This window comes from Drosophila obscura, unplaced genomic scaffold (assembly GCF_018151105.1).
Source record: "Drosophila obscura isolate BZ-5 IFL unplaced genomic scaffold, ASM1815110v1 contig_4, whole genome shotgun sequence".
NCBI classification, from domain to species: domain Eukaryota; kingdom Metazoa; phylum Arthropoda; class Insecta; order Diptera; family Drosophilidae; genus Drosophila; species Drosophila obscura.
In genome coordinates this window covers 3964100-3978972 of record NW_024542828.1, presented here as the reverse complement: position 1 = coordinate 3978972, position 14873 = coordinate 3964100, and the positions used below count along the sequence as shown (strand labels likewise).

At 41.9% G+C, this 14873-nt stretch overlaps 1 protein-coding gene across 1 annotated transcript; it reads left to right on the top strand.

The window, feature by feature from the left end:
• The first annotated feature begins 416 nt into the window (after window positions 1–416).
• Window positions 417–14160, top strand: LOC111073858 (homeotic protein deformed). The gene is made up of 6 exons (XM_022366401.2): window positions 417–787; window positions 2031–3662; window positions 3968–4068; window positions 4134–4311; window positions 12515–12927; window positions 13287–14160. Exons 2-6 carry the CDS (start codon window positions 2858–2860, stop codon window positions 13632–13634), a joined length of 1845 nt encoding a protein of 614 aa, XP_022222093.2. The 5' UTR covers window positions 417–787; window positions 2031–2857; the 3' UTR covers window positions 13635–14160.
• The last annotated feature ends 713 nt before the right edge of the window (window positions 14161–14873 follow it).

Here is a 14873-nt window from a genome sequence, read left to right as displayed (position 1 = left end):
CACCTTAAGCAGTTCTGTCAGAGTTGAGTAAATTCAATGTAGCAGCCACTAATGCGCTCGGGCTCAAAAGTTCCATCAGTAGGAGTCTCAAAAACGTGAAACAGGGAATAAACAAAAGCTATAGATGCTTTTGATGCAATTTTAAAATATTTTTGCTTTGTTTTGTATACTTTTTGGTAGTAATTCCGAACCCCCTTAGTCTTAGATTGGTACAAAAATTCTTAATTATAGATTTTTATATGAGGAAGGGGCTCTGATAGAGGGATGTCCAATATATGTCCAGTATATCCCATTTTGTAAGCATTCAACATTATCTGAATTGATGTATCCTTTATTCCATTACAGAAGAAAAAATAAATATATCGAAACTGTGAATGAATTTATGTAAATCAAAGCAGCATGCATTGCCAGTAAAATCCCAGGAAGCAAATTAAATTCATAATGAAAGACACACAATACAATTAGTTAACAAAAGTCTCCCCTGTTAGGTTGCTTTCACTAGTTAATTAATTTGAACACATTTTACTACAAAATGAAGACCTAAAACCCACAAAAGTTCATTCATATATTCACATGGCACGAACCACAAACTAAATTTAAGTTTTATACACTTAACGGCACCTAATGACGTTTTGATGGTGACCATCAAAATCGAATCAGTTGGAAGTCGATTAATTAGCGACCATAGTCCACAGTAGCCTGGCACAAAACACACACATGGACATGATGGACACTGATGGCGGAGGTGGTACATAGCACGAGCACGTGGTCCCAATTGGGAGAGAGAGTAAGTAGATTGGAATGGATGGAGGTGTTTCGTATCGTATCGTATCGGATGGTGGTTCAATTATTCGGCAATTAGGCAGCAACACAGACGCGGTCACACATGGCCAAAAGTGCGAGTCAAAGTGTTTTTCTTTGAAAAAGTTAAAGGGGCGAATGATTTAATGGATCTGTGGAAAGTCGGAGAGCAAGTCTAAATATTTACAAAAAACCATATTAAAGCGTTTAATGTACGACCTTCTGCGGTGTACTTGTGTGTGTGTGTGTGTGTGAGTGTTTTGTGCATTATACAACAATCATTCTATCGATTTTCCATGTTTTGTTCGCTTCATTTGAATATCTGCACGTCATGCTCATCTCAACAATGGAATCACGGTAGTAATGATAACAAACCCCTACCCTCTCCTACCCCACCTGAAGCAGCACCCAGACAAACCACAACAATAATCACATAAGAGAACATAATGCCAAAGTGATATTCGTTCGATGTTCAATTGAAATTATTGCAAGTCAGAGCCTCAGCCGCTCAGACTCCTCTCCAGTCGGTAGCCGCGATTCCGTCAGAGAAATCAACATTCAATATAGTAGGTGCCTCTTTTTTTTCTCTCTTTTCTGATCGATATTGCTGGCCAAGAGTCTGCCGCTGCTGTTGCTGCATCTGTACATAAGAAAAGTACGTTCTAAAAGTGGAAAATAAATGGTCTGGTCCAGAGCCACACACAGAGACAGTGCGGGGATCGATGAAAGCCTAGTGAAAATGGGCGGTGCTTGGCATACCACTTTTTGAGCATGCGCCATGACTGTCAAATCACCAACACACGCACGCACACAGGCAAAACAACCAAAAAATGTGTCTATGTGGTGGCTGTACAGTCGATGCTGTATAAATAGGAACAGTGGTGGGTGACAGTGGAGGGCAAGAAAATGTGAATGGCTTAACAACAATGGTTTTGCCTATAAATAATAAAAGAAAGTGAAATGGGTATGACTATGATAATAGAAAAAATAGAGTATTAATCTTAAAATTGCAGAAATAAAAGAAAAGAAATAAAATAAATAAATTCTCATACATTCATATCTTTATACATACATATGTGATAATATATAATAAATACAAATAATTTTAAGTTTATCAGTTTTTCAATATCAGTTATGTACGAATATTTATTATGGTTCCAACATATCTGGTAAATAATATTTCACAAAACATATTAGCTGCCATTTAAATCTTATACCCTTTCTACTAGTCTTACCAGGCCCAATATTCCTCTCCGTCACTGTCGTCCCATTGAATGGGTGTGACCAACAGTCATGCCATCTCGCTCTGACCTATACATCCCTCTCTCTACCTTAACAACAAGAGAGAAGGAGAGAGAGAATGCGAATTGGTGGTGGAAAATGGCGTGAAACGAAGAGGAAACACAGCCATGGCTTCCACAAAAGGCCCACAGTGTCCGTCCGTCCGCACAGTGGGCCGGCCTTTGGTGCCTCTTAAACCAGTAAATCGGGTTTCGTCTGGCAATGGAATGGCGTTAAACAGACAGAGAGACAGAGAGAGAAAGAGAGAGAGAGAGTGAGAGAGAGAGCGCGAGTGAGGGAGAGAAGAATGTAAAACGGAGACGGAAAACAGGTTCGCTTGCGCGTAGAGCTCGCGTGCTCGAACATAACAAAAGCGAGGCTCGAATGGAACGCATCGCACGCGCGAGCCAGAGTCAGTTTTTCCGTTGAAATCTCTCTAATTTTCCCCGTTTTAACCATACGCCGGTGACGCGAAAAGCTTCGCGTTGTGTTCCAAAAAGCTCCCCTTTAAAAAAATAACCCATAAGAATGCAAATATCATAAGAAAGCATTGTAGAAAAAAGTGTGTGAGAAATACTCCAAAAAAAAAAGAGAAAGAATATGTGCGAGCCGAGTGAAAGTGTCGGAAACTGAAAAGTTTTGATCAGAAAAGCAAGAAAACCTCCAACAGAAATCGGAAATAATAGAATATACAGTGGTGCTTCGGTAGAAGACCAAGTGGTGCTCCAAAAACGAAAGAAGACCAGGTGGTGCGCTCCCAGGCTGATCCGTCAGCATGAGCTCATTCCTCATGGGTTATCCGCATGCCCCCCATCACGTCCAGAGTCCCATGTCCATGGGCAATGGTCTGGATCCGAAATTTCCACCCGTGGCCGACGACTATCATCACTATAACGGACACTATTCGATGACCGCCTCCACGGGGCACATGAGCAGTGCCGTCGGCGTTGGCGGTGGCGTAGGCGGTGGTTCACTTGGTGTCGGTGGTTCGGTTGGCGGGGTGACAGGCGGTGCAGCGGGCATGTCTGGTCACCCGCATGCCATGCATCCGGCGGATATGGTCAGCGACTATATGGCCCATCACCACAATCCCCACACGCACTCGCACACCCACCCGCACTCGCACCACCACAGCAATGGCGCGTTGTCCGGCGTCCATCAGCCATCCGCCGGTGGCTACACCACCAACTATGCCGCCGCCACACCGCCCGCCAGCCACCATCCGCATTCGCATACGCACCCGCACGCGCATCCACACCAGAGCCTCGGATACTACGTCCATCATGCACCCGAGTTCATCTCAGCCGGAGCCGTACACTCCGATCCAGCGCCGCTTTCGAATGCCGGCTACGGGCCGTCGGTGAATGTCCCCAACAGTGGGAGCGGCCCCGGAGGAGCTGCCATCGCCAACTCAAATGGATACTACGGGGGTTACGGCGGGGGCTATGGCACTGCGAATGGCAGTGTGGGCAGCACTCACTCTCAGGGACACTCGCCGCACTCCCAGATGATGGATCTGCCGCTGCAATGCTCCTCCACAGAGCCTCCCACAAATACGGCACTGGGTCTCCAGGAATTAGGTGAGTTTGAAATCGGGGAACGACTGGCGGCGGGTTCTAAGGTGGGTTAGATGTGGAATTGGGGAAGTATTCTGAGTGAAATGCAGGTAAAACCCCTGACTGCCTCCTAAAATTGATTCCAGAGTGCCGTTCCTTAGACTTCCTTAGACTCTTAAACAGCACCAATATTTGCTCTATATAGAGGATCGTCTGCTCTACATGTCCCCATATATTTTTCTTCAAGTCTAGACCTAAGAATATTTTAATTTACAACTTTAAAAGTCATCTCCTTGTAACCCGCTTATAATAATCTGCTCTCAATGCAGGTTTAAAACTAGAGAAACGCATCGAAGAAGCTGTACCTGCCGGACAACAATTGCAAGAGCTGGGCATGAGATTGCGCTGTGATGATATGGGTTCCGAAGTGGTAATTAAACCGAAAATAAACCCTATAAAAATAAATTAATGCAAATTATCTCCTGATTTGTTCAGGATGATATGTCGGAAGAGGATCGTCTCATGTTGGATCGATCACCTGATGAACTTCTTTCCAATGACAATGACGACGATCTGGGGGACTCCGACAGCGAAGACGATCTGATGGCGGAGACAACCGACGGCGAACGGATCATCTATCCCTGGATGAAGAAGATCCATGTGGCGGGTGTGGGTAAGTCGAATGTTTCCCTTCCCACTCTTTTCCTTGCCCTCAAAATCCCCAGACATTGTGCCCCCATTTTTCGGGATATGCTAATTAAATTACTTAGCTGCCAACACCCACTTGATCCACTGACAGGCCCCTCTGTAATGTTCACTCTTTGGCGAAAAACACAGAGAGAGAGAGACCAAAGAAAGAAAACTGCGACTCCCAAAAGCTCATTAATCAAAATCAAGAATGCCACGCCTCATGTCGAGGGTCTAAGACCCGTGTACCAACCCAAAGTGACATGTTCCTGTACATACTGCTCCTATATATATACTCCTACTATATATCTTTTTGTTTTGTGTGAGTTTCCTCTGTAAACTGCAGTTCAACTGGATGTCCTCCTTTCTAGAGTTTCTTTCAACACTTGAAGTTGCTTTGGATGCTTCGACGTCACAGTGCCAATTGATATATCATTGGACTGATCAAGGGAATATGGGAATTTATATTGAGCTTAATGAGAAAGCAGAACCCTAGTTATTGAGCGTAAATGTTAAGGTTTTCGACCTTAAAAAAGTTTTAAAAATTGATGGAAAAGTATCCTATATATATGTACAGGATTCTCCTCTGACTTTTCGATTAGGAAGATTTATTAATTCCTTAGAAATATATCTGCAAATGAAACAATGCTTGAGGAACATTTTTTAGTTGGTGTAAATGCTAATTTACACTTAACTAAAATACAGCTCGTTCCATTTATTATAATTAAAAAAAAATTCAGGTGTTTTCCAACCTTGTAACCAGATCATTTACATATTCTAAATGGTATTTTAAAAATCTTCCATGACTCTTTAATTTCTCCATGTCCAACCTCTCATTGACTCATTCACTCACACAATCTTTGAGTTACAACCAGCTCTCATCTACCACATACCCCATAATGCTCTACACAGAAAACTGAATGCAGATACGAGAACAGGTTTCCATTTCAGTGTCCAAAACCATTCACCAGAAGGCAACACTGAATGAGCCACAGTCCAGTGCGATGTGGAACAGATAATTACCTATAATTGTCGCAGCCTAAAACGTAGGAATTCATTCAGACGAGTGTGGCCGAGTGTCGAGTGGGTTACCAACTGATGATTGTCGTCGCTTATTGTTTTAATATTACTGAATGGGGTATTGGCAGGGCAGGGCAGGGCATGGAATGGAATGGGAGTTGGAATGGGGATGCCTTAGGGGCATCAAGTAGGTGTCGACTGCATTTACGCGGCGGCCCATGAGGAGTCGCCACACACGGACCCTGATAGATTGCTTTTTAATTAGCACAGAGAGAGACACCGACCCAGACCCATGGAGTACTCCAATTTGGCCATAACCTTGACCCAAATGGGTAATTATAATGTTTCGTTTTACGCCACTCCGACGCGCCTCATCGGGCCACACCACTCCAGAGAGGCGCTTGGGGAATTGACTCTAAGCATCAGAAAAATCAAAAATCAAAGTAGTCCATCAGACAGACGGACGGACGTACAGACGAACGCACAAACGATCGCTCAGGGGCATGTTTGACACAGTCACAAGGTACGCGTAGCATAGCCGTCTCCGACTCCGTCTCCATCTCCGACTTCGACTTTGACTCCGACTGAGTGACGGATGGTCCGTGTCATTTGATGTTAATGTTGTGACATTTATCATGAGCGCACGACTACGAGAACAAGACGAAACTTGATTATCGCCAGTGCATCATCTCTCTCGGAGTCTCTCTTGGCGGAGTCTCTCGTCTCGTTATGTGCCCCGAAACCTGTGTCCCCTCTTTCCACCTTCCACTGCCGTACGTACCCCAGCGGTGTCATGTTGTTCCCTTTACAAATGACTTACACTCGCTTAACACTTGCCTCTGCGCCGACTAGTAGAGACCCAAAAAAAACTATGGGGCTGTGGCGTGTGGTCTTTTGCTCAATTTATTATTATAGTTTTTTCTTTCCTTTATTTTTTGCCCTACGGCCCAACAAACACACAAAACTTGTTCAAAGTTTTGTTTGAAAGAGAGGTGTGAAATGGCATTTAGAGAGCGATTTTGTGGATTATTTAATAGTTTCAGCGGGCAAGTGTTGAAAAGGTATCAAAAAGTGTGGAGTGTCTGAAAGGGGACTGTGGGGATTGATTATATTATGGGATAAATGCTGATTTGAGGTAATGAATGGTTCTTAAGTGGAAGGTTGAACTGGTAAAAGTTACTTTAACTCTCATAGAGAGTGATTCTTGAGTAATAAGTGTTGAAATGCATAAAAAAATAGTGCTGTAAATGACATTTTTGCATGGGAAAAGTTGATTTAGGTGCAGAAAATATGTTTTTCTTATACAAAATTGCTAATAGAATATTACTAAAAACATCACTGAAAATAACTTCGATGAAAAGTGTTAAAAATTAGAAAAAAGAGGAGAAGGAGTAGGAGAAGATTGATAAGCTGTATATGTTATCTGAAAGTGGGGAAAACTATAATTAAATACTCTTAGAAAAGGAAAAAAATTAATTTAAAGCTTAAAGCTAGCAAAAGAGACTGAGAAATTATCTATTACAAGAAGAATTAATATAAATGTTGTTATATTGCAAGTTGGAACTACTCTATTCGTTGCACCTAAATTAAAATTGGTTAGAAAATATTACTATCTTCGCTGCAGAGTCCTTTAATTTTAGTTGAGAGTAGCCACAGCTTTAAGCTCCATACATTTTCCGTATTTCAACCGATTCTCCTTGCAAAGTATAACTTGCTAATCTCCCAGGTGTGGGGAAACCTCTCATAATGTTAGATAACAAAAATATTGATTTCATGCACGACAGAGAGGCCCAAAAGATGAGGTGGCTAAAACTTGTACAAGTTTCATGTTTATACGATATACAATACACAGAGAGAGAGAGGGAGAGAGAGAGATATACTACTCTGATACTCTGATGATGCTGCTGCTGCTGCTGCTGGCGGCGGGGCATTCAATAAACAGTGAAACGTGAACAGCCTTGTAACTGAATTTCAATGGCAAGTCCACGATTAAGTTTCCACACCATGAGGGGGGCCAGGAGAGGAGACCGATCTGAGACTGAGACTGAGGCTGAGAGTCACAGTTACCCGATGACTTGCGGAAAAGCCGCAAAAAAAAAGTGCAAGCTAAAGATACAGATACAGATACATGCAAGGCGCACACACAGATGCGATGCTGTAAAAACTCGACTGGAATATTGCGCCTTTTGCAAAATGTTTACCGGCAGCGGCGGCTGCCCAGGCAGACCCAGACCCAGGCCCAGGCCCAGGGCATGACAATGATGAAAATGACGCAGTAAAAATTAAGAAGTTCGCCTTTTATGACAGATGAGGCACGAACGAACAGCTGAGGCACAGACACCGATACGGGCAACTCAGACTCAGACTTGGGCATCAGACCCAGAGACCGAATCTCCGCTGAGTTCTCTTGCACAAAGCATAATTAGCGATTCCGATACCCCCTCTAGCAAGTGAATGGACGGAACCTCTCTGTCTCTCTCTCTTTCTTTTAACATATTTATACCCGTCTCGTCTCTATCTTGATTTGGCAATTTACACCAATAAAAGTTCTCTTCTCTGAAGCTCTGCGAAGCTGCCAACTTGTTTGCAAATTATTGAAATTGGCATTAATTAGCGTACATTTATTGCTTTCTGCCTTCGACCATTGTACATGCTAGCCCAGACTTCTATATTTCGCATAGACTAGAGCTAGAGACAATTTTTGGAGAGGTTTCTTTCGTGTCTTTGTGTTCTTTTGTTGAAAGCAAACGAATCTTCAAGGTCGCTCCATGCCCGGGCTCCATTGTTTGTCCAGAGACTTAAAAGTCGTGAGCTTCTTACCGTCTTTCTTCATGTATTTTGTGGCTCCATTCCATTCTATTTGCCACAAACAAAACGTTTCCGAGACTTGGAACAAGTGCTAAAGATTTGGCTTTTAGTTGAATAGCATTTTCGATGGTCATTTATTGTTGTGTTTCTTTTTGGGCTATGAGAAGGCGAAAGTGAAATAAACACTAGTTTTGGGGCAGGACAAAAAACGCTTTTTGAAAGGGGTTTTTTGTTGGAATTTTTGAAACTAGGGAACTCAGAACCAAAGTTAGGAAAGTCTCTAAAATTGTTCAAAAATGTTTTTAGGCATTAATTTCATTTGCTTTTTAATTTATATGGCTTTAAAGGTGGAAATATTGTTGTTGCACTAAAAATCTATTTTTCAGTATTTCTTTAAGTCTTTAACTTACATTTTATAACAAATGTCTGTAGATCTTTTACCTATTTCTCATGCAAATTTAATAACCTTTTTGGACCTACATTCTAATCTATTTCTATTATTCGTATTCTTTCGATTCTACTTTGCTTTTTCAACTGTCTTTGTAGTTTCTATCATATTGTTTTAACCTAAATTTGCACCACATTTACTCGTAAACTCCTTGAATTCGCATAAATTAACATATTTTATAATTTAAATGTGCACTTAGCTCTTAGCCAGTTGAAAAATCTAAGCCCCAAAAGTATTTTTGCGTTTAAATGAACAAAATTCATGGCGTACGTAGAACAATTCTCCCACAGCGTGTGGTGGCGGCGGCAACCAGTTCAAGTGCTGCTGCGGGTACTACACTTTGGAGCCACAAAAATATATATACACATATATGGAAGATATATGTAGGTATATATGATGTATGGGTACATGAGGGTTTGGGTGTTCTCTGGGGGCCGGGGGCACATACATGTGTAAGTAGCATGAGCTCATGTTTATTTTTATTATTTCGCCTGGCTCTGCCACAAATTGCAAGTCACTTGACAAGCTGCTGATGCAGCTCCCGCTGTTGTTGAAATGTTGACTTGCCTTTTTTTATATATTTTTTCTTTGCCATGAGCTCACACAGCACAGATACTTTAAGGGGGAAAAAAATAAACGAAGTTTTAAACTTGGAACGAACCCCACAGTTGGAACGGATAACACGGCGTATGCGCAATGCGAGGCATTCATTAGTGCAGATCCTAAAATTAATTTCTAGCAATTTGTTTGAAACTGCAACGTGAAACGATCTTCTCTAATATTATTACCAGACTGGTAACAGGTTTTTCTATAAATGATTTGTGATGAATGTTCGTCCAAATGAATTATGACAGATGTTAAATATTTTTGCTTGATTTCTTTCCATCTTTTTTTTGACTTTTTTTTTTGTTTTTATTTTTGTCGCTGGCACGAGTCAAATTTCTTTTTTAACCACAAAATATTTACATGCTCTCTGGCTTTAAGTTTTATCTGAATAATTAATCATTCAAACGAATGCAAAATGAATGAAGTGCTGGGGAGAATTGAATCGAAAGGAGAAGCCCGGAAGTTGTCTGGTGGCAGCACCGCACCTCGAAATTGGGATTGGGATTGGAATTGGGTTTGGGATGAGGATTAGGGCTCACCAAATGAGGCCGCCAGACAAAAGAGATTATGAAATAATGTCTGACATAGTTGTTGTGTGTGCATGGGGGAACCCTCTCTTCCCACTCTTCTCTTTCTCTCTCTCTCTCTCCCAGTGAGACTTTTCCCTCTCTTTCTGTGAATGAATTTGTAGAGTCACAAATGCATGATAAATCATATGAAATTTATTTTGGATGGGACAAACATGCCGACAGCCAACAACAGTTTTCAGAATGAGTCAGGGGGTTAGCATCGGGAATATATTGTAGAAATACTCAGGAGGGATCAATGAGGGTGGGGGGCACACACACAAACTCCACTAATATCCCCAGAGAGCGCCAATTTCCTAGATATTGCAGCGCTCTCTTTCTCTCTGAGATTTGGCAGCTCTTTAGCGCTGCCTTCTCTCTTCCCCTCTTAATGCCACATGCAACACAAGCGCTGGTGGTGCACGGCGTGCAGGGGCAACTCTTGTGCAATCTTGATTTCCTTGGCCTTGTATGATTTGGCATTTTCATAAATTGGCTGCCATTCTTATGGCAGTTTTAAATGCAATTGGCACTCATTTTCGGTCCCTCTTTTGGGACACGACCATGACATTGCCTTTTTGCTCTCTGCTCTTCTGTCTCGCTCTCTCTCTCTCTTCCGCTCCTCCTCCTGCGTTGAGTTCTTCCTCTTCTTTGAGGCTGGCATTTTCGTTGAAATGTTGAAATGAAATGATACGCACTTATTAAAAACGAATTAACGCAGCATGCCGCCGCCGCCGCCGCCACCAACGCCAACGCCACAGACAGCGTCATAGGCCCAGGCCCAGGCCTCTGACGCAGCAGCAGCAGCGGCAGCTGACATTGGGTTTTGTCGTACCTCTCTTTCTATCCCTCTGTCCCTATCTCTCTCCAAAGGTGTTTTTCCTTTCCCTGTCTGGCTCTCTCTGTAGGTGTTTACCTTTGTGAATGATATTGCCGTTGTTTTTGCCCTTCGATTTGGTTTTTTTTCCTTCCTTTTCTTTCCTTCTTTTCCTACTGGTTTTTTGGTTTAATTTTCTTCATTCCATGCCGCGAAAATGAAATTTGTTTAGTTGTGTTTTTTTTGGGTTTCATGATATGTATATGTATGTAATTTCAAGTATTTGGTATTAAATGCAATTATGGAATGGAAATGGAAGGCAAAAGGAAGCTTTCTTCGAATTTGTATGATTTCTGGAAATTATAAGTTTTGTAAGAATATTCCAGCAAGACTTCTATTGGGTTTTCTGTAAAAACAAACTATTTTAAGATTCTAGGAGCCAAAAAAAGTGTTTACTTGCACAAAATACAAAAAATATATAAAAATTCATTATAGGAACTCCCACATGCTCATTTTGGGGAAGAGATCTTTTCAGTAGAAACTTTTTAGCTTAAATTAATTCACATAGACTCCTTGAGGCCTTTATTCTTAAGGGAACATATAAAGAACTACATATATTAAATATAAATTTTTATAGAGAAATCTCCCTTAAACGGGGACCTTTTCTGAATCAAAAAGTTTGACCAAGCAAAAGCATCCACAAATTCCTTAAACAACTTAAAAAAAACTCCACCCCAATGACAGATGACCATCTAAGAGGGCTGACTGGCTGTCCACCCTTGAAGTTTACAATATAATCTTCATTTTCTCAATTCTGTGCTGCTAAGGAAAATAAAACTTTCAAAACCCACAAGCGAATAAAAAAACTTGTCAGCAGATCTTAGGCGCATCTGTTGTGTTTCCTTTTCCAATCGAGTGACCCATGTTCAAGCATTCCCTTCATTGGACCACCCAAACCCAAGCCCCAACCCCCAATCCCATTCCAAGACCACACCTATCTCCCTGTAGGGCTGTCAACGGATGGCTGGACACCGAAGAGCGCTGGACACACACACACACACAGAATAAATCATTAATCTATGTTTTGGGCCTCGCCTGGGATTGAAATATTTCTATCAAATCGAAAGCTGTCTGTCACAGACGCAATGAAATTTTTATAAATGTACAAAAACCGAATGGAGAAGCGGATGGGATGAACAACGGATATGAAACAGTTGCACAAAACACAACACAACAGAACAGAACAGGGAAGAGAAGAGAAGAGAAAAGCAGAACTCTGATGGAAACATCAGCATTGGAGATGGCAGCAAATTGAAATTGATGGAGCGTACACATAAATTTTGATCCAATGGACACCAAATGTCTGTCCATCATTTTGGGTCTTTTGGTGGCAGGTGCGAGGCATTTATTCGGCGGCGATAAAAATTAAAAAATAATAAGAAAACGGAAAAGGAAAAGGGAAAAGGAGGAAAAGCGGAAAGGGCTAAAGGGCTGCAACCCTGGAAAAACTAAATGTGGCCGCGAAATGCGGCAACCTTCGATGGACAGACAAGGACAAGCAGCCCAGCAGTGCGCGCTATTTGATTTTGATTAATTATCCTGCCACAAGGAGATCTTTCATGTCCCCGCTGGCACACACCAACCCCCACCCCCAGCCTCAGCCCTACCAAAACCCCTTCCAAAAGTCAAATCCTCCAAAAGGAGTTACAGTTCCAAGTTCTCGCCGCTGCCAAGGTGAAAGCAAAACTTTTCTGGCGGAGGCTTTCTTAAGGGTTGTCAAGTTATCTAAGAGATTTATTGAGAAACTCAAATTTGAAGTGTATTAATTGTGAATGCCACTCCCCCTCCCCTTCCCCTTGCCAATCCTCTATATTGTCTTGCTCTTCAGAAATCATTAATTATGAAAATATTCTTCGTTTTTTAGCGAACGGCTCGTATCAGCCGGGAATGGAACCGAAACGCCAACGCACCGCCTACACACGCCACCAGATCCTGGAACTGGAGAAGGAGTTCCACTACAATCGCTACCTGACGCGACGGCGACGCATCGAGATCGCCCATACGCTGGTGCTGTCGGAGCGTCAGATCAAGATCTGGTTCCAGAATCGTCGCATGAAGTGGAAGAAGGACAACAAGCTGCCAAACACCAAGAATGTGCGCAAGAAGACGGTCGACGCCAATGGCAATCCAACACCGGTAGCCAAAAAGCCCTCCAAGAGGACCAGTGCCAAGAAGCAGGCGCAACAGCAGCAGGCGCAGCAGCAGCAGCCACAGAACTTGCCACAGTCGCAGCAGAACCAACAGCAGCAGCAGCAGCAGACTCCAGTGATGAATGAGGTGAGTGGATTGTGTTGAAAGTCAACAGGAAAGGCACTTTAAGTGCGGCTCTGTGTGGACTCCTTTGGCTTATGGTTTATGCGGAACATCATTAATTGATGGGAGGCTGGAACTATTTCTCGTTCGCCTGCTTTTAAGACACAAAATAAGAGAGCTTAGCTTTTCTCTATATAGCTCATTTAATTTTATGGAAAGTGGACTAGAAAAATGTATACCACCATGAGCCATATATTTCTGATAGAAATAAAAAGAAATTAAAGCTCGAAAACTCCCGCATAAACGCAAAAATAATTTTATTTCCCAATAACTCTCTAAGCTTAAACTTATACCATTTCTATCCTTCTCTCTATTTATTCCAGTGCATCCGTTCAGATAGTTTGGAGAGCATTGGCGATGTGAGCTCCTCGCTGGGTAATCCCCCCTACATACCAGCAGCACCAGAACCAGGGAATGGCTATGTTGGATCTCAGCAGCAGCAGCAGCATCACAGCAATAATAATAATAATACCAACAGCAATAACAATAATAATAACAATAGTAACCTCAACAATAACAATACAAATAACAATCAAATGGGACATGCGAGTCTGCATGGGAACCATCTTCAGCAGCAGCAGCAGCAGCAGCAACAGCAGCAGCAACAATCCGATCTCATGACCAATCTGCAGTTACACATCAAACAGGACTACGATCTGACGGCACTGTAGGCAACAGGACTAGGACCATGATCTATGAGAGAGCACTGTAGCAATATGTAAATTTCCAAAACCAAAATCCCATCCCCACCAACCCTCCCCCACTTCCTTTGTAAGATCTTTTTGTGTGTTTTGTTTTATTTTCTTTTCTAAAAACGAAAACCTTGTGAACTCTGGACAAGGCCAAGGACAAATCGGAATATACAGTGAACAAAAAATAGTTAGTTAGACTAAAGTTAAGCATCGACCATTAGGTAATCGAACCCTCTCACTTAACCTCCCTTCTACCTACCTACCCTACCCCCCAAACAAAATGTTGTATATGTACTTAAGGCCTCCCTCCTCCCCCAAGAATCAGGTATAAGAGAGAGTTTTTTGTATAAAGCCTAGAAAGATTTGTCATAGTCATTAAGTCTATATATTTAGTATATAGGATTGCATATGTGTATAATTATGATTATGATTATTAATTATTAATTAAATGTAGTGTGGCATTTGTTGTGCGTCGTCTAGATGTATGTAAGTTCGTACGTATATTTTATGGATACAAATAAATGATATATAAAACGAAAGATATATAATGAAAAATTGAGCGAAAAATCTTAGTTTTATTTTAGTTAAATTTGGGAACCGAATATGAAGATATTTAATTGAAAAAAGGTTACCAAAAAAGAAGTACAATTCGAGCTAATTCCCCTGGCAGTACTCCTTCTACTTTGCATGGAAAAAATAAACCATAATTTCACGGTGAACTTTATTCCTGAATGAGTAAGGAAAAGAGCAGACTCCTTTGATTGATAACCTCCTCTCAATAAGACAAGACTCTCTTGAACCGCCTACACACAAGCCCAAGTAGTAGATTTATATTCGATGATAATCCGCTGATTCATTCATCGCTCATTGTCAACTAATTAGGACAAATTTAAACATCATGGCCCCAAACGCTGCTGGGCTCCAAAAACTCCTTTTGTGTGTGTGTGCCTGTCCTGTCTGTGTGTTTCGAGGGGATGGATTTCGCGCTAAAGAATTCAACAGGCCTTTGTTGCCAATCAACATTTTGGGGGCGCTGCAGCGCTGTGCTCTGTGTGGCAAGGAGGCAAGAGGCAGCGTCGCCAAATGCTAACAAGAGTTCTTAATTAAAAATCGATTCGCTCCATGATTGATCACAGCCCATTGGCACCTGTTGGCTTCTGGAAATATGTTCAACAAGAAATCATCTCTCTGCCAAGAAATTTCACAGCAAAGGGGGGA